The sequence below is a fragment of the Hippocampus guttulatus genome, chromosome 10 (genome assembly GCF_054856545.1).
Source record: "Hippocampus guttulatus isolate MCC_2025c chromosome 10, RoL_Hgut_1.0, whole genome shotgun sequence".
NCBI lineage: Eukaryota > Metazoa > Chordata > Actinopteri > Syngnathiformes > Syngnathidae > Hippocampus > Hippocampus guttulatus.
Window position 1 is genome coordinate 5,356,761 of NC_141270.1, and position 25,025 is coordinate 5,381,785.

The 25,025-nt window shown below is 40.1% G+C and overlaps 2 protein-coding genes and 1 long non-coding RNA gene across 6 annotated transcripts in view; 1 reads left to right on the forward strand and 2 right to left on the reverse strand.

Moving 5' to 3' along the window:
• Positions 1-9,105, reverse strand: part of LOC147199011 (uncharacterized) — an 84,304-nt gene extending 75,199 nt beyond the window's left edge. Inside the window, exon 1 of the long non-coding RNA XR_015101962.1 lies at positions 8,995-9,105. This is a non-coding gene — a long non-coding RNA (uncharacterized LOC147199011). The remainder of the gene's footprint in view (positions 1-8,994) is intronic.
• On the forward strand, positions 8,738-14,812 carry cuedc2 (CUE domain containing 2). Of its 2 annotated transcripts, none has more exons than XM_086121311.1 (9): positions 8,738-9,114; positions 9,509-9,595; positions 9,875-10,018; positions 10,917-10,978; positions 11,074-11,204; positions 11,390-11,557; positions 11,656-11,720; positions 12,797-12,857; positions 12,942-14,812. In XM_086121311.1, the coding sequence occupies exons 2-9, from the start codon at positions 9,522-9,524 to the stop codon at positions 13,086-13,088; spliced, it is 852 nt and encodes a 283-aa protein (XP_085977437.1). In that variant the 5' UTR covers positions 8,738-9,114; positions 9,509-9,521; the 3' UTR covers positions 13,089-14,812. The 2 variants fall into 2 exon arrangements, with proteins under 2 accessions (XP_085977437.1, XP_085977436.1); XM_086121310.1 differs by having other exon boundaries at positions 8,819-8,880.
• A 162-nt stretch (positions 14,813-14,974) lies between these two features.
• Positions 14,975-24,220, reverse strand: hif1an (hypoxia inducible factor 1 subunit alpha inhibitor). Of its 3 annotated transcripts, XR_015101960.1 has the most exons (9): positions 23,456-24,220; positions 21,726-21,976; positions 20,700-20,848; positions 20,473-20,618; positions 19,722-19,828; positions 19,576-19,639; positions 18,976-19,086; positions 18,074-18,660; positions 14,975-17,833 (listed from the first exon to the last, which is right to left on the reverse strand). XR_015101960.1 is itself a non-coding variant. In XM_086121307.1 (8 exons), the coding sequence occupies exons 1-8, from the start codon at positions 23,639-23,641 to the stop codon at positions 18,592-18,594; spliced, it is 1,083 nt and encodes a 360-aa protein (XP_085977433.1). In that variant the 5' UTR covers positions 23,642-24,220; the 3' UTR covers positions 14,975-18,591. The 3 variants fall into 3 exon arrangements, 1 of the variants encoding a protein (XP_085977433.1); XR_015101961.1 differs by having other exon boundaries at positions 14,975-18,660; positions 19,583-19,639; XM_086121307.1 differs by having other exon boundaries at positions 14,975-18,660.
• Positions 24,221-25,025: the final 805 nt, after the last annotated feature.

Genomic DNA, 25,025 nt, shown 5'->3' on the forward strand with positions numbered 1-25,025 from the left:
GTTACCATTAGTTATGCTCCTCTGGTGGCCAAAAGATTGATCCCAGACACTTGGAATCCAATAAATGTGTACATGAATGGTCGGGGGAGATAACGCGTTTCCCGCAGACGTCGAGAACGGGCGATCTGCGTTAAAACATGATTGAAAAAGCATGGACGATATTGCCGTCACTTTTCAGTCGACTTTCTGCTTTGGTCTCTTGAGGTAACATGACTAACACATATGGGAGGGGACAATTGAAAATGTTACACTAAAAAGCGGATTTTTTTGGTTGTTTTTAATGATAAAAATAGCACTCTGGTTTGCCGCACTTTATAAAAACACACTCTAATAACAAACGAAAACAAACAGTCTTCCTGGTGTACATATCCGGATATGGATTTATTTTTGAGGTGTTGCAGAATCCGATATTTGGCATAGTAAAATTCTGATAATTAATCGTACACTTTATTAAAAAATAGATGATAAAATAACTATTTAGGTAGTGGGGGCAGCTTTACAGCACTTAAAACAATAATGATATGAATTGCAGGATGAAGAGTTGACTTTTACAATATTTTTTTTTCTTTCGTACTTGTTTACCTTTACAACAATCTGTTTACACGTGTTTCCTCACCGTTTGTGTTCAAACACCCATTGCTTAGTAGGGTAAACACAAATATGCTATTTGTTTAGCCTGTCTTTGGCCCAATACAGTATAAATTAGCATTAAGCTAGTGTTGACCGTGTGGTTGTAATTGCTTTGTGTAATTCACTGCATTTGATGTTTAGTTTGACACTGAACTTCAACTGGGAGTGTTATAAAAACAGGTTGAATCTTTTTTTTTTTTAAACAATTCTACATGTAAAGTGAATTAACTCATAGCCACCCTAGAGCGATCACATCTCAAGTTTTAGCTCCCAAGTCAAAGCAAAATATCCCGCCACTTTCAGCTCGTATCTTGAAAAACCCTCAAGTTGTTCACTGGTATAAAAGGTAAAAAGCCCCACCAGCAAAAAGACAATCACGACACCACCCCCCCCCCCTCCACCCCCACTTTCTTCAGTAACACAGCACACAAGTGAAACAGCACCTCTCAATGACCACAAAACAACATGTACTCGCTCATAAAAGCCAAGTGTTGTCACAGACATCATGGGGCTATAAACGTAGTCTTCCACAATAACCGCAGCTGCCGGGAGCCTGCGTTGGGAATCTGATAATGGGCCTGAGGGGAAACGACAACGTGCTCAGGGAGCAGGGGATTGTCTGAGAGACAGATAACAAGTCGCAGGGATGGGTTATCAGCTAGTTTATGGGGTGTCGCTATACTGTGAAAACACTCACCTGTTGGGGCAGATTAAAAAAAAAATCATACTGTAGCATCACACCTCTAATGTTGTCATGCTACACTAAGTCATTGAAGTAATATTTGACACTTTTGGGAATGTGGAAATATTTCTTGCTGCTTACAATATGCACAATAATCTCTCGAAATGTTGGAAGCATTTGAACTAAAAATGATATGAAATTAGCAAGATGTCATAAAAAGTGGGGAGTTTAAAAAAAAAACGCAAATACTTTTAGCATCAATTTAGGGGTTACTGTTATCAGTTGTGATGCAGCACAGGATATAAAAAAAATCTGAGGTGGTTCTAAATGTTTTGTCGAATGATAGTTCATTCAATATAAAGATTTTCCATACATTGTATGAAAAACAAGGGAAGCATTTATTGTTATTCATATTCATTTTGATCTGATTTTAGTGGACCCGCCGCCTTGAAAATGAAATTAGGCTCCTGGCCTAATAACGATGAGTTTTACACGCCATTTATTACTTCCACAAGTGTGTTTTGCTTTTTTTGGGGGGGTTTTTTGTTTGCTTTTTTTGGGGGGGGGGGGGTTTGTCGGGCAGAAAATCTTGCACCGTCTGCCAAAATGTGGTCAGTAAATATTTGATCACAAATCGATACCATTGGCCTGTCCCCACGTCTTGTATTATTTTTTTACACATGATTAATCAATTGAAAATATTGAACACAGTTTAAGAACAAAATATACGAACCGTCTTGAACGCTTCCAATATCTTTGTCACCCATGTGACTTTAAATTGTCACAAGATTGAAAGTTTGGATTTTTTTTAAAAGACTAATGATTGAAAATAGTGATGATAGATACATTTGAGTAAGTCTGTTTGGTTAAAAGTGGAGAGTTGTAATGCTTCGGTGCGGAAGGAAGCGACGATTGCGCCTCACGGTATACCTTTTACTTCTCCTTGCACTTCGATGGCATGAAATATTTTTTAAAAACCTGACTAAAACCATCACTTGTTCAGTTCAGCATACAGTTTTGAGCCTGGCAAAGAATCCTTGACGTTCTTTTTGACGGCGGCCGACATTTGAAGCGACTTGGAAGTCACCCAGCGTGATAGACCAGATGGAGTGAGTTCGACTTTGGGGTTTGCCACCGCGATGCTGAGGACGGTTGAGTGCATGCTTCCGTGTGCGTGTTTGTGTTTTGGCGAGAGCTCGCCGAAATGACTGCGAGCGGGCCCTTGACTAAGATAAATGGCGTCGAACGGGGAGAACACAGAGGTGATGTGCCCTGTGGCGTTTACAAAAGAGGTGCTGTGAAAACACTTCCTGTGGAAGCGCCAAACGCCGAGCCGGTTTGGAGACAAAAACATCTCTTTTACAAATATCAAATTCGCATTTTTAGCATTCCGTTGATAGTTGTTAAGAGTGCACAAAATCACTCCACCACATTGATTGTTTTCAGATACAAAAGCACACTTTGTAAATTGCAATTTTCCAGTCGCTTTCCCTATCAGGTAACAACTGCATCCTTCATGAATAATTCACGTTTTTTTTTTTTTGTTATCATCTTCAAGCAGCTTGTCCAAACCCGTACCGGGGGAAAGAGCTCCAAACCAAATTTTCAATTTATTGTTTGCCGTGCAAGTTAACTTTTGATGAAATCACAGTGCTCCGTGATGTACAAGCGCATAACATTTCCCTGTCTGTATAAAAACGGGATGGAAAATGAGTCTCCCACGCGCAGAAATGATCAAAAACAAATGACAATGTCTGAGACGGAGGCCGCGAATGTCTGACAGCCCCTTTTTGCACAACAGATGTTTTTACAGAGGGGTGTCTTCTCTCCGCTGAGCAGTCTCACACATGAGAGACCCCCAAAAGCTGCAGATAAACGTCCAGAAAAATCAACATGTAAATTTGTAACTGCCACATTTCAGACTGGCGGGCCCCGCATTTTGTTGAAGTGTGTGTATGTGTGTGTGTGTGTGTGTGTAGGGGGTGGGTTGGCGGCATATCTGAATTATAGACTTTACATGAATGTGAATTTCAATCCAATCCAAAAAAACAACAACACTGTTATGCGTTATGGTGAAAAGATAAGTCTCTATTGATCCGGGTTGTGGGCAAAGGCTGCACTATTGACAGGAAGACAGAAGATGTCGGAGGGGCCATATTTCATACATTTGGTCTGTTCACTCCATCACAATGAAAGGGCTGTTTGTTTGTTTTTGTTTGTTTTTTTTCTTGGCTGTATATAATAACACGTGTGCTCTTTATTTCCCTCAGATCAATGGCAACGTGTGTGTGTGTGTGTATGTGTGTGTGTGCGTGTGTGGGTGTGCGTGTGTGGGTGTGCGTGTGTGTGTGTGCGTGTGTGCGTGCACGCGCAAAGATGGATGCCGCGGACAGGTTAACCTATCGACTCAGCGGGGACACACGGACCGAGACAAAGTGGGCCGACGCGTTTGCTGACACGACGCGAACAGAGTTGTACACAGAGTTGGCCACGGAGGCGTCTCAAGACCCTTCTTAGTCTACCACTTGTGATGATAGTAGTCGACTATCTTTAAGAAGGGTAGTAGGGTAAACGACGATTAGAAATATTAAAATGGGCACGATTCATCATATTACGAAAATATAGTCTGAATAAAAAGGTTTAATATTAGAAGTGGAAAAAAGTCAGAATTCATCAACAATACATATGTAATATTCCATGGGGGGGGGATATGAGGATAAAATTGTAACGTTACAGTCGTTAGTAAATTTAAAAAAATGAAAAATATGCGTTGATTAGGTTACAAAAATTAAATGTTACTATTATGCTAAAACAGCCTCTTTTAGTGTAGCTCTAGTAATTGCAATTAACATAATTCATTGAACTATATCTTTCTGTCATCTTTTGCAAAGTGTGTTAAGCCACACGGAATAAAAATATGCCACGGGGTAAAAGTAATAAAATTACATATAAAAATACATGTGGAATATTTAAGTGTTTTTAATAAATTGTTTTAAAAGATTTCAATTGATGTAGTTCATAATATGCCATCGTGTTGCGGTGTTAAAAACAATCAGTCGGAACCTTAAAACAGTTAAATTGCAACGTTTAAAGAAAAGTCACTCGGCTATTAGAATGCAGGCGCGGCTTACGAAATGTGACAATGAAATTTTAAAAATTCAAAACGGACAGAACGTCATAGAAACACCTTTGCAATATTACAATATAACATTGTAGTCATATTTAAAAAAGTCATAATGTTGCCTGAGTAAAAGGATAAAATTCTGAGCAAAGTCTGAGCAGCTACAAGAAGGTCTTGATTTTTTATAATGTTCAAAAAAAGTCCAAACAGTGTGAGAAAAAAATCTACGAGTATAGAAATGAGAATAAAGTCAGGACGTTACAAGAATGCATTTAAAAATATGACAAGAAAAAGTCGCAGGGTTGCGAGAATAACGTCACATTTTTACGCATATGTTTTGAACACAGGCCAAGTACAGTGGCCTTGAAGGGTCAAACTGCTTTTTTCGATTTACTCGATTTATTTGCGCATTCTCACTAATAAGATCAATCTTCACATGACACCATTCTGGGTTTGTTTGTTTTTTAAACCTATATATTCAATTTAAAACAAATGTGCACCTCGGGTTGGGGATTTTAAATGAGGGGGCGGTGTTAAGTGGCAACGAGCCCACTGGGGAGACCACTTCCTGAAAAAAGGAGACAGGAGGCAGACGGGAAGACAGGCTCGGCCCACATAGGTGGCCCGGATCTGGATCAGGTCAAGCTCGCGCTGGGACACAACATGCCAGCTAATCTCTCGTCCTCTCAAATCTAATCCCGTCAACTTCTTCAAAGTTAAAAAAAACTAATGCCAACTTTGACCCCACGTGCCTCATTAACAGTTTGTTGCCGCTGCACAATAAGCATTTAAAATGGCTTTTGAAAATGAATCAGAGAAGAAGATTCTGATGAAAGACGGGGCTGTGATTAAGAAGGAAACCTCGCATTGTGAAAGTTCCGATTAATTAAACCATTCTGTGCTTGAATTCACACTGTAAATGCCCCTTTATGACGCTCCCAGACAGCTACACTAAGTGAAATTTGCTTTTGAAACAAACTCGGCCCGCAAATAATGTGCTGATAGGATCTTTGGCGCGTGGGCGTTTCGGCAGAAACTATCGAATGATTCCGAGCCATTATATTACGGATGCAATGCTACACGTTGCCTTGGAAAATACAATGAAATCCAAATATGAAGTCACTGTAGCTGAACTGCAAATTGTACGTTAATAGAATAATACAGCTCCGGCAGACGGCTCGGAAGTGTTATTGTCTAAAAGTTGGGTAAAGGGTAATTAATTTGGCTCATTCAATGTTTTGTTGATGAGAATTGTAATTTATCTCTTTTTTTTTTGGTCTCCTCCCTTTCACTCAGACATCCACACGGTCGCCCCCCCCCTCCACCCCCCACCCCCAGTCGTCATTGTCTGAATATAAATGGAGGTGGTGTGCTGCGTGTACAATATCCACAGACGGTGAACCCGGCTTCACATTGTTGAATGACATGCTTGGTTATGCTGCGGGGCAGAAAAGCCGCACAACAGTGCAAACGCACCATGAGCACATGTTAAGGTATGACTTGGGGTTTGTAAGTGATGCATCATGCCCAGATTTATTTGAAATGTTTTCTTCAATGTGTGTGTGTGTGTGTGTGTGTGTGTGTGTGTGTGTGTGTGTGTGTGTGTGTGTGTGTGTGTGTGTGTGTGTGTGTTGCAGTAATACAATAAATCAGTGGCACTTAGGACGAGGGTTTGACTTAACCTTGTAACTCGCACATGAATAATTGCTTGCTTCATTTGAACGTGAAAATGGGGGTAAAAATAAATCATAAAATACAGTCATGTAAATAAGATATGAATAAGAAAATGGAAGAAGAAAAAAACAGCAATTAAATCATTTGACAGGGTTCAAAATGTAGCAGGAAAGTATATACATAGATGTGACGCATCTTTCCTTCTCTCACTATGCCTCAACCTAGTCAAATTTCATACCCAAATTACAAATAAATTTCGTAGGACCGGGCTAAAGCATGATTGACAGCACGCACTTGCTGTAAATAAAGCTAAGGCACTCAAGTATTAGGCCCTAGATTTCTCACAGAATCAACAGAAGATTTAAAAAAAAAAAAACAATAACATGATATCATATAATCAATATTCAGACGAGTATTGAATGGGCAACCATTTTGGGGAGTGGGAAATTCGACGTCAATAAGCGCCCTGTCAAAAAGTAGCCATCTTACTTGCCTTCTATATACAGCGTTGACCTAAATTTGTTTGGGTCATGAGATAAAATATATCGACATCATTGATGTAGCTCTAAGGAGTTTTCAAAAAAAGCCCACGTGAATGCGCTGCAGTTGGTATTAATAACTCCATGCTGCCACCTTATGTTTGTAGGTTTGCATTGCGCCCTCAATTTCTGCCAATAATATGGATCTTTTTGTTTTTTTCACTCACTGGAAACTGATTGCAACTCAACACTGGAACTCCCGCTCTGTTATTGACACGATATGATTGTCTTTACCATGCATGGTTTTTAATTAAGTAATAAAACACAAAAATGGATGCTGAATATCATCTCGCCTTTGAGAGTAAAAAAAAAAAAGGAAAAAAACAAGCATGTTGTGCATATTCAGTTTAAGTGTCGAGAACAACAATGAAGTACTAGAACAGATAAAATTGTTGAAGAAAAGTTTTACAAAAGTACAGATTTTAAGTGTCAAAGTCAAGGCCCGGGGGCCAGATCTGCCAAAATATGGACCAAAATTTCAAATTCTCATATGTAATAAATCAGAGAGATATTGTCAGCATTTTTGGGTGCCAAACAGTAACTTAAACAATAGTTGAATAATCCGTTATTATTGACTTTTTTAAAATGGTTTCAATCATAATGGCCCTCCAGGGGAAATGGTAACTAAAATGTGGCCCACGACGAAAATGGGTTTGACACCCCTGATCTAAATCAACAGAGGTACGGCGGGTGAAAAAAGTCTCAACACCCTGGTTCAAATGCCAGGTTTGATCTTCAGCTTTTTACACTATTCAATATGAGCTGCGACCAGTGAAACTCCCCCAAAACAAAAACATTGAGAGGGGATGTCCTGTTGCTTGTAACGTCAACGCTGTGCCATATTTTCTCCACTTTTTACGACACTTGTAAGGCGCATTCCGATTTTCCATAGTCATACTCACACATTCAAGATTTGTGCGATGCATAGTTGTTTTTTCCAGATTACATAAAACCACAGATAAAGCGTGAGGTGAGGCACACAGAATTCTGCCTCAACATTGTGGCAAGCAGCCTCTTTCAGTGACGCTCAGTAACACACAACATCCTTTTAAAACAGGAATTAGTCTACTTGTGTCTATTTAACTGTTCCAACTTGCTAAAGCTGAAAAAAATAATACGATCCAAGGGTTCATTGAGAGTTCAGCCAAGTTTAGAAGCTGCATTGTGATGAGAAGCGTGTACTATATATTTCTCCTTGAAATGTCACATCAATCAAAAAGAGAGCAAGACAACAGAATTAATAATTAATAGGTACATGCCCACATGAATGACAACACAGGCGAGGGTAACTGAGAGCAGGAGCGGGTGACATCACTGATGTTGCCTCCGATAACACCGGTCATCAAGTATGTATGGGGAACTTGTAAACAACATTACTCTCTGTCCATATGGGGTGCTTGGTTGATGACGGTCACGCCATACAACACTGAGGTTGTGAAACAGCGCGATGCGTAAGAATGCGTCGGCGAAGAAGGCATACCCAACGACTGCAGCAATTACAAAGGCCTTGGAATGCTTTTCATACTAATATTCACACAAACTCTTAGTTTGCCACAAGTAAGATGATGTGTGGACAGTCGAAAACACTTCAAATCAACAACGTCAGAAAACTGCGCTCAATTATCATCGAAATTTATACGTTATGTTGGTCTTTAGAGACCGCTTACGGGGAAGAAAAGGCTTGATGTCCATAAAAGATTAAATGTTGGTATGATCGTTCAAATGTTTTCAGGGCGTTTAAGTGGGCATAAGCAGAAATTTAGTCATTAATTTTAGAATTTTAGTCCTCTGATGTCTTCACAGCAAAAAAAAAAAGCTTCCTTGAATAGAATCTACACAAGGGTCAAAAGAAAATCTCAATTTGGGGGAGGGAAAAAATTGAAACTCTATGGTGCTTTTGACTCATGTTAGAAACACATGGGAATTATTTAAAATTGTGCGAGAAAATATTTTCTTCAAAACATGACAATATTAGGAAGTGCTCTTCTTTTTCTTGTTTTATAAACACGCCAGAAACGCGTCAAAAAACACACGCTCCTATTGTGCACTGCATTGGTTGAACAGCACTGTTTACAATGTGAGGAAATGACGTCCCAATGTTGTGAATTGCTAATAAGCGTACACAGTAACACACTGACAGTCACTTTGACTCAACCTTTCTCTACCGTCCCTCTTCTCGGGAATACATTTGAGGCAACGTGAGAGCCCTTCATGTCCTCACACTTTCTGTCACAGTACGTGAACTCGTCGTTTTGTTTAACAAGCCGAGGATGCTCGCTTTGGTTAGCCTGTTAGCAAATTAGCTAACTCACGATACTCTAATAGCTCTTTAACAAATGCAAACTTACCAGTTATTTCCCATCGAAGGTGAAGTTTGAGGTTGGGATGAAGGTTGACGTTGCCGAGTGAGCAGAGGTTGAGAAAATCTCTCCGTCGTGGTGTCAGTGTGCTGTGAAATGACACAAGAGGTTAGCCTTGAGTTAGCAACCCTGCGTCGCTAACCGTACGCTTTGCTACCTGAGAAATGTTGCTGAATGACAAAATCTCAACATATGCGGGCGTTTGAAAACCGAGTTACGTGCTTTATGCTTATTAGTTTAGATAAACGCATGTATTGGTTGAATTGAAAATGAGACAAGATACTCCGAACGCAAAGTAGTCTGCGCTACACGCTGTCGTCAAAATTCGACGCTCATTTAAAAAAGTGTGGTAATAAATAATGTGTCGTAATAAATTGTTTTATTACTTGTTCGTGTAAATGTCCCCTATTTGGTCTGATGACAGGGTGGGTGCGCTTGGTATGGGGTCAGCCGAACCACTACTCCCACGCATATTTCTCTGTGAATTTCCTCCTCTGTACAGTTAGAAAACCACCATGGACCTTCACAAAATCATCCACGGTGCGTTGCACGAGTTCTTACAGACTTACATCCCCGATGCAGATCTCAGGTAAGCTTTTGCAACGTTTTATTGCTTTATTTCAGGGTTTAGGGAATTCCAGTTCCTCGAGAGCCATCTCCCTTGACTGTTTAAGATCCCTCCCTACTCCAACACAGCTGATTCAAACGGTCAGCTCATCAAGGATCCTGGTCATTTGAATCAGGTGTGTAGGAAGAGATCTAAAAAAGACAGGATGTGGCTCCCGTGGAACCAGACTTCCCTATCCATGCTTTATTTGAATCGTGTGCAGTTGTCTGTCCTCAGTAGTAATCTTCTGTATGCACTCAGCACACTGGACGATGTCCTCCTGTCCTACATCACTGGAGTCCTGGAAGATCTTGGCTCCCAGCAAAGTGTGGAGGAGAACTTTGACGTGGAGGTCTTCGCCGAGATGCTGGAAGCCTACATTCCAGGATTTGCAGAAATTGATAGGTCAGAACAACACCTTAGACAACGGCTGTCAAACTCTGGTCCTCGAGGGCTTCAGGATCGTGATAAGGCTCCTGCAGATTTTACTGATGAGGTTTTCTTTAATTAAAAAAAAATGTCTGATAAGATGTCCACTGTAGTAACAGCTGTCCCTGAAAGGGTTATGGGACCCAAAACATGTTTATCCATGAAACATGTTTTAATTAATCGGCCAATACTTCAGCTACCATAGGTTTGTTCTGCCAATTATCTGAATCGACATCGGCCTCAAAAACTCCAAATCGGTTGGGCCCGAGTCAGTCGGTGTCCTAATTATATGTCAGTTATGTGGTTATGTCAAAATATTACCGAATCACGATCAGGGCTACAGATGCAATAAAATCAAATATTTTACAGATTGTCCCATCAATTAATCATTTTATCAGAAGATAAAATTTGATTTTGCAATAATAAACAACAAAATTCCCACATCAGGTCCTGATATTATAATTGACAACTTGAGGTTGCTGTTCTCATGTTCCGTACTTCAATATCTATAACATTGAGTGTGTGGCTTTAAAAGGTGTGGCCATGCCTGGTGAGTGACATGGGAGTCAGTGAATTAAGAGTGTTGGCTGTTAGCCGCTCTGCATTTTTAATGCCTGGGCGTGGTTAATAAAGCGCATTATTACGTGTGTATTTTCTTACCATGTGTTCAATCACACGACTGAAAGTAGACAGGCAAATGGGGCTCTCCTTGACCACTTGCATGACAATACATTCTAACTAGCGGTGGGCGTCTTCAATAAATTCACATTGATTCCTTGTGCGGTGGTACATTCATTAGTTCTGAAGACATTGCAGTTTCACTGGTCTAAATTCCATATCCTGTTGTAACTGCATCGTGGTTTTTATGTTGCAGTGTCAAAGTGTGCGAAATGATGTTTAGTCTGGCGTCCACGCTAGCTACAGCTCGCACCTCAGGTAATTCTTCTGCTCCCTTTTTTTTTATTTTTTTACATTGTGGCTATGCGGGGCGCTGAGATTGCTACTCAGCATGTGAATGTGTTCCTTTCTAGTGAACGGAGAAAATAGTGTGCCAAAAGCAGAAGAAGGCTCATTGAAAATCGCCTCTCACCGGTCAAGTGAAGCCCCAACTGGCAGGGAAATGCAGTGCCTACAAACACAGACAGAGGGCGCCACCGCCGAGGTAATGCAGCTGTTCGAACATGTCTCGAACTTCATAATAGGAAAATTCTGTGGCAATAACACTTGAAAAGAACTGACGCTGAGCTGGAGTGGATTGAATTGTTGAAATATAGAATGTCAGACTTCAAGTTTAATTGGTTGAGAAATGTGGAAGGAGAGGGCTTTAAGTATGTCAAGTTTTCCTAGCTTCCAGTATCCGAATTGGAAAGTCAAGAGCAGCACTTGTTGGAGATGTTTCCCAAGTGCAGTCTGTCCGAGGCCCGCAGCGCTCTATCTATTGCCAAAGGGGACATGGAGGAAGCCGTGCGCCTGATCATCGAGGGCGACGTCCAACTCAGCCCCACCCCGCTCAACGTGAGTGTCTCCATTTTGCATCATTTGTCACTCGCGTCAATGTTAATGTTAAAACTTCTAATGGGTAGGGGGAAAAAAACTAATTTCTGTGGCCTCAGATAAATCAAGGGAAGAATATCTCCTCTGTGGCGGATCAGAAACTGAAAGAAAGCATCCTTGAGAAGTAAGTACTTTCTGCAGTTGAATTGATGATTTGAATTGAATCATATTCTGTAATATCTTAAATGGCTTGTGATCTGTGTTTATTCATATCTGACAAATGGTCCAAACGATGATTTCTGCTGCGAATAAACACCTAGTTGAGTCTATTAACGAGCTAGCACTATATGAAAAATGCTTGGCAAAATAGTAAAAGAAATATATTATTATAAAAAGGCAATTGTTCAAATAAAGGCCTCCGTTCACTTAAGTATATTTGAATAAATACCATATACAGTCTTCAGGGTTTTTTTTGGGGGGGGGTGCATAATTTATTTACTCTCCTCCGCTCTTATCCTCACCTCTAATAAGTACCTGTTATGCTCGACAATTGAGTTAATGGCTTACTCTCTTTTAAATGCCTTACCCCCAATAAATGACGTCAGGTATTCTCTACACTTGACTTGATCATAAGATAAGAACTTTTATTTGTCCCACAATGGAGAAATTTGCAATCTACAGCAGCAAAATTGAAGGGGTGAAAGTAGAAAAAGAAAACAAAGTATTGCATGCACAAAATAAATGTTTAAGAAAAATGAACTGTTCATTTTATTTGCACAAAAATACAAAGCCTACCCCGTAAAAGTCCTGACTGCTAATAAATGCCTTGTATTATCTGAAGTTGACTAGATTATTTTTAATACAAAAACAAAAGCCTCCGCTCCCTTACAGCGCCTTCCTTCAGCCTAATAAACACCAGGTACGTTCGGCGCAGTTGATTATTTTAATGGCAGCAATAAAGGCCCCCTCCCTTATAAACACCTCATTCCTAATAAGCACCCGGCATTGTCTACAGTTGAGTTAACAATTTGACTCACACAAATTAAAGTCCGCTCTCACGTAAACAAACGCCTAACTGTGAAAACAAATAAAGGCCTCCTCTTTTATACATGCCTCACACCTAATAAGTGCTTGGTACGTAAATTTACTCCACTTGGCCCACTGACTTTACACGTTTTAGTGGCAACTTATTGCTTGGAAGGTCTCGTCATGTAGCTCAATGTGAAGATAAAATGTAAAAAGGGGCGGGGCGTTTTGCAGGTACATGCTGGTCGACAACGAAGAGGACAAGAAAACGCATCGACCCGTCGCTCCCAAAGAGGTACCGAATACATCCGCATATCAGCCGTCGGCAAATGCTTGACTCATTTTCACGCGCCTTGTGTTTTCAACGGGGGCGGGGCAGGCTCCCAAAAAGCTGGTTCGCTACCACGGCAACCAGGTGGTGAGCACCAAAGGGGAACGCTATCAGGTGGTGAAGAAGAGCGAGGCGGACGACATGAAGAAGACGTACGTCAATCTCAAGCCGGCTCGCAAATACCGATTTCATTGACAGCGTGGCGGCGATTATGCACCGATATGTCGATTCATTTTGTGTTTTATTTATACAAGTGCTCTGGTTTGAATTGGATTTTTTTTTTTTCTTCCGCAAATATCGTGAGCTTTTTTAACAATGTTACCATATATAGTGGTTTCCTGTTACATTTCATTTGAGTTTTGGTTGGAGTTGTCCTTTTTTCTTTTTTTATTATTGCATATTTTGTAAAACCCTTCACGGTTTATTTTTGTTGTTGTTTTTAAATAGTCCTTAACTTTTTTTGAGTGTTGAATAGGAAGTAACAATTGTTCCATGCCTATTTGTGATTTGCTACATGCGAATTTGCCCCTGCACCAAAGCCCTGTATAAAGAAAAGTAGTGCTTTGGTGCCATTTTGTGGCATCTATATAGACTTATGGATCATTCGTGGGGGATTTACGACAACAATTTGTCAAGTTTTAGTGGTGCTTTCCATATTTTCTTAATTCAACTGCTTGTACTGTACATAAGAGATCACTGATTTTTGCGGGGGAGGGGGGGTTGTTGTTTTTGTTTTTTTTTGGGCTGTGCCGCCAAATAAGGAGACTGATTTCTGATCGTTTGCACTGTGGTTTCCCTCCAGATATTACACATACTGTACAGTATCTTGAACGAGTGTTTCTGAGGCACTCCGTATTTTAGATTTGCGGGTATATTTATTATTAGATGACAACTTTTCTATTACTGCGCCAACACTCGGATAAAAGAGTCGAGTCTGTATAAGCTAAACGCGTCTCCGTGTCATTTCAATTGAGAAATAGGAACGAGGAGGAACAAATGTTGGTGTGCCTGATGAAAAACACGTCGGTAGGAATTGTGGTTTTATCCAAAAGAAAACCTTTCAGATAAATATAAAGCCACAAAATTTGGAGACAGGTTTTTAATTGAACAATAAACTGGATTAAAAGTAACATTTAAAGATGCCAAGAAATTATTTACAGCGGTGCCTTGAGATAATCGTTGAATAAATTCCAAGACCGTGCATCTTCCTACATTGAAAACCTTTTTTTTTTTTTTTAATGAGACAACTTGCATACTCATACTATTTTCTTCGGTTGAATCGACATTTGTGTTGCTTCCCCGGCCGGGTGTGTGCACCTGGGACAGTTATAACGCATACATAAGGATTTTCAAATATATATGAAGACATATACTGTATATCCTTTACAATCAGATTGTTCGTCACAAGTCGTTTTTAAAGAATTATATGACTGTATTATATTATCTGTCTATGTGTTGCCTCACCGTTTGTGTTCAAATATCCATTCTAACACCGCTACAGAGATGCTACATTAGACCGCTTATGGTGTTTCGCATTGAGTTCGCTTTACCATTAAGCTAACAGACTTAAAAGGAGTCGGGTAACTCGTATCTCAAGGCCCCACTGAAATTCTCACATTGCCGAGTGTGTACGTGTGTGCTGTGAAAACATTCTGGATGTAACTTGGTAATCTTCAATCATGACATTTTTTTTTTTAACTATTTGGAGTGAGCTGTTAGCCAATGTTCCAACACTGGTCAATTGTATTTATACTGGATACTCTTTATTTCCTAATTAAATAGCAGCGTTGGTGTCTGTGACTGACATGATGATCGGTTTTACTGTAATGCGTGCAGTGGCTATTGGTTGAACTTGTAACGCCTCCTTGCTTAAATGAAAACGCACAATTTATAGTAAAGACTAATTTTGTAGACTATAATGTTTCACTTGTTTCATTTCTGCCAAAAATGACACCAAAAAAAAAAACCCACTATCTCAGATATTTTTTTTCTAAACACGTCTTGGTATTTGAGATCCAAAAATTAAGTTCAAAGAGAAATGCTTTTTGTTGGGGCGGCGTCTTCAGCAATGTCACAATACATTAATCTGCAAACATTCTTTAATTATAGAAACAACACCAAAAAAAAAACGTTCAATTCGGTAAATAACAGCATCAACAAAAATTGTGAAAAACACGCAACTCCAAATTTCGTCAAACTTAATCCATTCGCATTCAATCTCACAGAAGTGACAGGCCCACATGGGGACCACTAGTCCACGATGCCGCAAATTCTAAGCCAAAAAATGTTTTTTCAGTGTATCAGATTGTTTTAGGTACGAAAACAAAATTTGGAGATGCGCAAGTACTTTTTATTGTTATAGTACGTTTTGACAATCCAAGCAAGTTGGGAGCAGCGCGTGAACAGGAAGTGTAAACAAGCAACAATGAAAACACTTCATTTGTAATGTGAGCTTTGGTGAACCAGAGTTGAGTTACACAGTAGCTGAGGTTCTGCAATACACTCTTAAGATTCACCAAAACTACACCGGCGTTTCCTTGCAAATTGTCCCTTTGACAACAAGAAATCCTGCAAACGTTGCCCTTTGTAGTGCCATAGTTGTAATAGCTATCACTTCGGGTTGCAAAATTGTTGGAATTTTTTTAATTGGGAATGTTCTCTGGGAATTTTTGTGAGGCTTAACTTGGTTGATTTTTTTTTCGGGGGGGGAAACAGTACAAGATCAAGTAGAGCATTGCCCTGGGGGTAAAGAGAGCTCATGACAAAACATTTATGCATATATATTTAGCCTTCATGAGCTTTTCATTAAAATACCCCAAATTCCCAAAGAATTCCCAATGAAAAGTTCAATTTGGAATGCAGTGGTGCCTTGAGATAGAAGTTTTAAGTTGTGAGGTGACCATGCCTGTACCGCAAAATACTCAGTATCTCAAATGATCTTCCTCCATTGAGGCGAATGAAAATGCAATTAATCCGTTCAAGCCCAACCCAAAAAATAAAATGAAATAACCCACCAACCTATTTTCAATGGGAGGGTTCACCAAATTTATGGCACTCAACAGTATTGTACTAGATGAAAACTTGTTTTTGAACATATGTTCTTCTATGAGGCCTATAAGCAGGCAGAATGATATATTACTGCCACCAAATGGAAACCAGTAAGAATTGATGTTGGTTGGGTGTCGTAAAGTGTGCTGCGGCCATCTAGCGGCTGGGGTATGAAGCGCACTCCTATCTCAAGTTGGCACTCACAAGTCAAAGCAAAAAATATGTCCAACGACAGTTCGTATCTTGAAAAGCTCGTAAGCCAAGTCAAGTCAAGTCACATGAGCCATCCCTCCCGCATTTCTTTTTGATTTCAATGGGAGAATATGATTTGCGATCCACTCAACCACCTTAACCTTCCGTGGTCATTCATCAGAAACATTCTAGAAATTTACCGGAAATGATTTCACACATTTTGCAATTCTACTTTTGATAAATATGTGCTTCAAAAGAGTAAAACCAGATCGGCTTTGACTGGTTTCTGAGGTGTTTGGCACATATACAAGAGAATAAACTTGAACAATGTATGGCTCTGCAGACGTATGATGACGCACAGTGTTTATAAAAATAAAATTAAAAAAACACGCACACAAAAAAAATAAATAAAACAGCAGAATGACACTCAGTCCAATCCGATAGCAGTCCATGCAGAGTATTGGATATTTGTATTCACACAAACGGTCATAAAACTTAACAAGCCGCTTTAAACCTGATCATGGGTGCAGTCTAAGCCTTAAAAATGAGCCTTAGTGGAAATGACCTTCCCAGGGAAGACTTCACTTGAATGTTGCTAAACGTATACAATTCGCAGCTGCAATATTAAATCTATTCTTTAAAAAAAAAAAAACGGCATCCTTGCTAATCCTACTCCTATAGTCCTTGAAGTATAAATCAAAAATGATTATGAACATAAATAACACAAGTAATCCTTCGGCTAAAGTTTGGCTGCACGATATATGAGGTACTCCCTTCCTCTTTTTTTTTTAATCCTACTATATTAGTCCTCAGAAGTACTTTGATTTATTAGCGCGCTAGCCTTCGCTCCCACAAAGCTGCAATATTCTTTTTTTAGGGGATGAAACAATGCAGCTCACGTGAATTCATTTGCTCCAAACGCACCTCAAACAAAAATCACAATTAGTATAAAACTAGCACAACTCGCTGTCCAATTACATGTGTTTGAAGCTTTTTTGTGACTTTTAGTTTTTTTTTTTAATCTCTCAGTGGAAAACCAACGATATTTTATCAACCTTTTATCCTGGAAAAAAAAAAGTAATAACATTTAGTATGAAACAAGCAAGAAGCTGTCCCATTAAATGTATGTAAGCGTTTACAGCCTTTTAGATACGTGATACTAATGTTTACATGTTCTCAATTTATGAGACTACAGTGATTCAAAAATACTCTGAAAGATTACATAATTTTGTAAAAATATGCAACTTTATGAAATCTGTTAAACGTGGCATCTTAAAATGAAAAACGTCTTTTTGTTTCATATCAACAGCGGTTGCGCTGTAGCACAGCAACTTGACTGTCCTTCAGTCGATTTGAGTATTTATTTTTTGGACAACTTTTAACTTTTACTCTCGACATTTCAAAACTGCTGAGTTCTTTGTAATCTGTCCTTTTTTGAAATTTGCTTTTTCCATCTTCCATGGGCGATGACAACGTAAAAAAAATTTTTTAAAAATCGTAAACAGGGAGAAGGCAACTGTGCTTAACCTCCTGATTGGTGGACATTTTACAATCTTATAAGGTGGGGCGAAAAGGGACAGCAGCTAAATGGAGGAACATGAACCAGTTATGAACATACAAAATGCTTACTTTTTTTTCGATTTCCGACTAAATTTCCGTAGCCAAGACAGGAGTGGAGGATTTGAGCCGCTCATGCAATTCTAAAAACAAATGAGAAGGAACTGTTACAAAACATTTTTTATCCCACAGACACTCATAACATGTATCATCACATTTTTTTTTTTTAACTCCTGACATTAAGCATGTCCGCTGAGCTCAGAGATTTACTGAGTGTCATCGGCAGGTTGCAACAGAGATACTGGAAGAGTCACTGAAAGGCATAGTGGATTGATATTTCAGCGAAGCAAAGTGAGCTCGCGACACCAGAGAGACGCGCTTACCGTGGACTGGAAGTGAGTTTTAACTCAAGGACTTATTAGCCCCTGTCAAGCAGCCACAGGTATCACCAAACCGGATGATTCGATGCGTGGTACGAAAATACTAGTTGGACTGCAAAAACTGAAAGGAAAATCGTCAGGTCAACTTCATATCTTACGATTTGTGTCCATGTAAAATGGCGGCTTTGAAAAAAAACAAAACAAAAAGCTGTCTACTCCTTCACTAGTGGTTTGTCACTGAGATTGCTCCAAAAGCTACGATCCGCCGCACACCCTACTCACCTATTTAGTTCTTTTTAAATTAGATATTCTGAGAACTCTGACTGACATAAATAACTAAACGAGATAAAACAAAACACACACACACACACACACAAAAATAAAATACAATCTTGTTCAAGTACGGTCAACTCCCATGAGATGGGCAAAGACGATGGCACGCTGAGAAGCACGATGGTTTCAAGATAGCCGCTTATTGCCATGCAAGCGACAAAAAGTCCAAAAGTCAACACGGCGCAATTTCAAGGGTCGTCCTTCTCTTGGGGATCTTCGTATCGACCCGTGATCATGGTGTTGAGCAAAGGTCCCACCTGAGGAGGAATACACACACAAAAAATATATATATAAATTCAAAGGGATTATATTAGGATAATGATAACTAGGATTGATAGTAGGAGTGAGTCTGAACATTTTGAAAAATAATCCAAGTGACTTTTTTTGTCTCTAAAAGTGTGACATTAGTGAGACATAAATATACTGTAAGCAGAAAGTGGGTTGCTGGCCGGGTCGGGTGTGCCGCAGGGATTTTCACGCAAGGTAGGCGACCTAAATACAGGTCTGATTCGAAATGTTGGCTCTGAGCAGGAATTGATACAGCCAAAAAAGAGGAAGTGAAGCACGTTTACTTGTCGAGGGTCGCCGAGCGCTTCTCCCAGCATCTTCTCGATGTTCCTCATGATGGCCACCTTCTGGTGGGCTCGCAGTGGGTATTCTATCCTCTTGGGTGTGGGCGCACCCTGAACACAGATATCAGGACCATGACAATTTGACCAAAAAATAAAAAGACCATTTTACAAATGATTTGGACAATTATGCTATTACAAAAATTCAAGTGATATTGTACAGTGATACTTTAAGATGTGAGTGACCCAGGAAATAAATTAATAGCAACCGTTTGGTTATAACAAGATTTACAGGCATATATTATTTATCCTCTGCAGAGAATGACTCATGTAACTGCATTTCACCGAGGCATGACTGTCCTCGTGTGTATCCGAATGTCAATATTAAACTGCCCCCAGGTGGCCAAGATGCGCACACCAGAAGGAGCAGCACAATTTTCATTCATTCGGAGCAAAAAAATAATAATAATCCCCTTAAATTGTTTACACAGTTTTAATGATGTCATTCCTGTTGTTTTTATCAAGGGCAATATTGTAGAGTTCTAATCAATTAAATGCATATCTCCTGGCACCATTGTACTTAAAACTGTTGAAAATGCATACTTTGTACCAGAAGTTGACTGTGATTGTCACGCCACCGCTCAGCAGGGACTCGATGTGATGCCACCTGGCGGCAAAAGAAAAACACGGATGAGAACGCTTCAAACTGAACAACTTCATGCGCTGCATACATAAAAACTACTTCTTACCAATACATGGGGATGTAGAGCACATCTCCCGGGCCCACGACCGCTTCATAGCCGACAACATTTTTAAAATTTGGGAACCTATTATAGTCGGGGTTGTCAAAATTCACCTAGAAATAACAAACAACAACATTTAGCGCTACGATATAGTGTCATTCTGGTTGTATGATTGCCAGTCACAGTATCACATTTTTTGCATGCTGTTACATCTTCTCATGGTACAACACAAAAGCAATGAGATTTTGCTACAACAGTGTCAATTTACTGTCCGCTGGCAACAAAAGTGACTAAACCCTGAAGTGAAACTTTTCAAACTGTGACCAAAGTTGCCTAAGTGTTTATTGCCTGGAGTTGCTAATAAAAGCTTGGACTGTGGAATAACCCTTGCCTCTCAACACAATTCCGCAGAAACAGACATTTGCTGAAGAAACCGAGAAACAGCATTAGAAATAATTCGATTTGCATTAGTTCACATGGGAAATATTGCTTTGGTTTTCGTACCATTCGTTCCAGTCTGACTTTCTGGGCTACATTAATCAAGAAAATTGATGAAAACAACAACACAAAAGTCATTGTGGTATTTTCATCTCACTGGAGAAAAAAATACTTGTAACATTATATTATGTTCCTTCCTCCCTCAGACGGCCATAACGGTTTATCCCAAACTGGTACTCTGGCGTACATAAACATCACAGGCCCACTACATGAGAAAACAAGTTGATTTTTAATTTGATTTATAATAATCATCACCTACTTGACTTTGTCTATCGCAGGGATGGTGGACAGGGTAAGGATACAGACACTCAAACTGGTCTGGGGGGAAGAGGATGCATCTCTTGTGGCCTTTGATTTGTGCAAAGAAGTTCTGCTGCTCGTCGTAATGCGCCGGCGTCACATTGCCTAAGCGCGGAGAATATGACATGATTCGAAAATAACTCCGATGCGGAAAAAACATGCCTATGAGAAGTGAAACCTGCGTACCCTCCATGCCTATGAGCAGGAGGTTGGATGTCAGCTGGCCCCAGCTCCTTTTGGCCTGCTGCTTGTTGATCCAGTTCCAGTTGAAACCGAGGAAGTCCACCACGATCTTTTTTCCGACCGTGTCGTTGAGCGTCTGCTGCAAGTACACCCTGGGCAACGGAAGCATACGCACGTGCGGTGAGATAATGACGCAGACGTTTATTGACACATAAAATACATCATCTTTGATGCAGTTGCATTTGAAGGGGATGGACTGAGAGCAAAGTTATTAGATGAAAAAAATAATAAAAATAATGTTAGAACTAAAAAAAAAAAACATTTTCAGTCACAAAAAAAAACCTATGCTTTTAAAAAAATGAAAACTAACTGAATTGACATCTTAAGTTATGAAACTAAAACGAACTACAAGTTAAGGCTTCGTTTTCATTTTTGTTAGTTCATAGCCTACCTCAACTTTCAGGGCTTATGACTGTATTGTATTTATTTCCGTATTGCTGTACATTTGCACAAAAGAAGAAAGGTCAAATACTTGTTTGAGACTGGGGACCTTTTTTTTTTTAATCTTGCACTCGACTAATGCTCCAGAAATATAAATTAAAAAACTAAAACTAATCCTAAAACTAATAAAACTCATCAAAAACGAACCATCTTCAAAAACATAAAAACGAATTAAACCTAGGGGAATTTAAAAAACAAACGTCAAAATGAAATGAAAAATAATTTATGAAAAATCCTGAACTGTCGAGTCTTCACTGAGTGAAGACTCGACAGTTCAACTCTCATAGTTCAACTCAAACAGGAGCCAATTTTAACACTAATAATGGGCATGAATATCATCTCTCTACAATAAAATGAGTGGAAATGCCACTAATCCTTTCAGGCAGCCTCAACAAACTCCAAAAAAACTCCGTCATGTATTTTTTAGAATGAAAACTAAACTGCACTCTATATAATGTTCTTTATAAAAAAAATTAAAAAAGCATAACAACATCATTTAAAAGAATGGATAGAATTCATCGGTTTTACCGCTCTTCCCCTCCCATTTGCTGCACTTGCTGCATCCTCTCCACAAACTCAAAGAATTTCATCTCAAGTCGTCGGGACTTGGGGACAAAGTTCTCCACGTTAGCCATTTTCTTCTCGTCGTAGTAGAGGAACTTGTGGTTTTCTGCGATGTAGACGGAGAAGTCGCCGTTGCCAATGTTTTCTTGGAGGTACGCGACGTCCCACTTGAGAGCAGGATACACGAGGTTCGTGTCTGTTAAAACCACCGGCTCCTGCAAATACGTCCGGTACATACAGTATATATTAGTCTGCTTTCATGAAGGACGACAGAAATCAGAGAATAATGACTGAATTGATTAGTTTTGACGCCTCTACTTCCCACTATACATCCCTTGTAATGATGTCGTCCTTGTGATTTTCACAACTTTGAAAATTCCCTTTCCACCACAGTACACTTTTCAAATTTCCCATCGTTGTCAAACGGCCCACAGAGACATCAGTAAGATATATTTTTGAATCTACACAGCAATCTGAATGATAGATTTTTCTAGGATTCTGACAAAGTTGTAAATTGAATGGCCACGATGACTTATGTTTTCTGTTGCATCCAGCGCTAATTTCACAAATATTAATGCCTCTTAACTATGCTGAATGTATTCTTTCCTATGCATTTTAACTCATGGAGTGTTTGAACATTCTCTGCTCTTAAATTGGTTTTCTGAATGAAGTTGTGGCTGCCAAAACTTCAAATTTTACTTTGGAAAAAATAATGACAGAAAAATGAACATCTTTATTACAGTATATGTTGTATGTTTTTTTTAGAAAGCTTTCAAATGATACCGGCCTTTTGAAAAGAGGCAAAGATGAAGAAAGTTATGGGACTTTTTAAAGCCAGATTAAAATTTAAAAATTATAAGTCACCCCTAAAGGCTTGAGCCTATAGTCTTTTTATTTTGTTGGTCAGAAATGTGTGCATTTTCACTGGTTATAAGAAGTCATCACCTTAAGATACAGTATATCACAAGAACATGGCTGTCCGATAAGCAGGTCTTTTTTTAACCTTAAAGCACCACATCCCGTGGAAATGATTTAGCAACACTGCTTCAGAACACGCACACAAACTGAGTTACGATGTTATGGAAAAGGAAGACAAAAAAATATCGCGACACCCGAACAGCAGCGCGAGGCAAGACTGCCATGAGACACCAGCGAGTACAATCCGACACGGTGAAGATGTGGGCTACGTGACTACACGAACGTACAACCGAGGCGCGCCCCCGATGCCGCATGGAGGAAGTTAGAAAAGGCGCGCACTCGTTGTTGTTGGTTTTTTTATGATAATGAGCTCACGTCCGCGCGGCGTTTTAACTTGAAGCTGGTGAGATGACTGTAAACACTTTTATTACACATCCACACTATACAGTACATTCCATCCCACGCGGTAGCCCCTGGTTGGGAATAAAATGAATGGGAACGTCCCTTCGTAATTTATACAAATACTGTATTGCAAAAGCAAAGTACAATACTGAGATATATAACGACATATTGATGAATTGTGATATACTCAGTATGCGCAGAGCATGCAAAACCTATTTATAGGCATAGTACAGGTACGTATGCGTTATATGTACGCACTTTAGTCCTGTTTGAAAAATGAGGACAAACAGAGGTATGAAGTGGAAAAAAAAGTCAATATGCATAATACATATGATATTAATACAATTGTAGGTTTAATCGTGGATGTTTCTTACCTCGTTGTTGATGAGCATCTCAGCTCTGGGGTCGGTGTGCGACAGCCTGGGGATGGGCTTAGTGGAAAACGTATACCTCCGCAGCTGAGAGTTGTCCCAGGCCGGCTCGTGGACGCCAGAGAAGCCGGCCGTGGCACCTTCACTCGGCGCCGGCTTCTCGGCCTCCACGACGGTCGCCGCTGCCATGGTGGTCGGACCTGCTTGTTCCAAATCAGCAGAATACCTCCAGTCCCGTCCGTCGTCTTTGCCACCAAATTGAGAGGGGTTTTTTTTCTCCAGTAGCTACACCGCCAAGTTACACTCCACCGTTGGCTTAATATTTACGTTTTAGTGAAATTGATAATTCCTGAAATGATCCTGAGATATCGCCGAGAGGGCACACTTGCCTCCCGTTGTGTGTTCCGCGCTGGACTGAATGGGTGTTTACAACACACGGTGTTGACATCCGGAAAACAAGCGAGATGAACTGAAAACTATGTAGCGGAGGTCCCTGATCAATCAAAGAGCGACACCTGGCGTAGTGGCGAGATAATGGCAGAAAATGTATAAGACGCTTTTTAACGCTCGAGGGTGCTGTTGCCTCTCCTTTTCTGAAACATAAGAATGCGTTTACCGTACAAGTGGCACACACTGTATTCACCCAGCCAGCCATCCATTATCGGAGCCGCTCATCCTCACGAGGGTCGCGGACGTGCTGGAGCATATCTTAGTGCAGGGGCAGGGAACTCCGGTTCCTCGAGAGCCATATCCTGCTTGTTTTAGATCCCTTCCTATTCCAACACACCTGATTCATCTGTTCATGATTGTTTCAGGCCTCCAGTCGACAGGGCTTGCTGAGGAGCTGATGATTCGAGTCAGCTGTGTTGGAGTAGGGTGGGATCGAAAACAGGCAGGATATGGCTCTCGAGGAACTGGGGTTCCCTACACCTGTCTTAGTGTTACACCCTGAACTTTTTGCCAGCCAATCGCAGCGCACACATAAACAAACAACCATTCACACTTAGAATCACACTTAGGGACAATTTAGGGTGTTTCATTAACCAAGCTTGCATGTTTTTGGAATGTGGGATGGAACCAGAGTACTGTACCCGGAGAAAAGCCACACAGGGATGGGGAGAACAACAGCTGGAATTGAACGCGCTAACCACTGGAAGGGAGGAACCTATTCTAACTCTAGACCTCGGTACTGTGAGACGGACATGCTAACCGGTCGACTGGCATGCTATCCCTGTGGCACATGAGAAATAGCTGACGAATGTGACAAAATGGCCACTCTCTGACATGGCTATAAACGCGGGGGATTTTGCTGCTTAACTCATATTCCGCAAACGCAATAGTAATCAGAATGCCATGTTTAGTCAAGTGAAGGCGCATAGAACGTATTACCATAAAGAAAATCTTGGGGTTGACTTCCCCTTTTTAACTCATTCAGTACTAGCCAATTCTAGACCAAGTCTGAAAAGACATTTAAAAACGTCTTTGGGAGTGAATGAGTTAATGCCTTGAGCTGAGTAAGTTTGTCAAACATGGCCAAGTGGATCAAAAGCCTCCCAAAACATCCCCAACGCAA

Excerpts from the sequence above, each read along its gene's own strand:
- cuedc2 (XM_086121311.1), top strand. The coding sequence starts at position 9,522 with ATGGACCTTCACAAAATCATCCACGGTGCGTTGCACGAGTTCTTACAG. Across the intron at positions 9,596-9,874 it reads ATCCCCGATGCAGATCTCAG|CACACTGGACGATGTCCTCC; the intron begins GTAAGCTTTTGC and ends GTATGCACTCAG. Across the intron at positions 11,205-11,389 it reads CAGAGGGCGCCACCGCCGAG|CTTCCAGTATCCGAATTGGA; the intron begins GTAATGCAGCTG and ends AAGTTTTCCTAG.
- hif1an (XM_086121307.1), bottom strand. The coding sequence starts at position 23,641 with ATGGCAGCGGCGACCGTCGTGGAGGCCGAGAAGCCGGCGCCGAGTGAA. Across the intron at positions 20,849-21,725 it reads CAAATGGGAGGGGAAGAGCG|GGTGTACTTGCAGCAGACGC; the intron begins GTAAAACCGATG and ends TCCGTTGCCCAG. Across the intron at positions 19,087-19,575 it reads CAGTCAACTTCTGGTACAAA|GGTGCGCCCACACCCAAGAG; the intron begins GTATGCATTTTC and ends ATCTGTGTTCAG.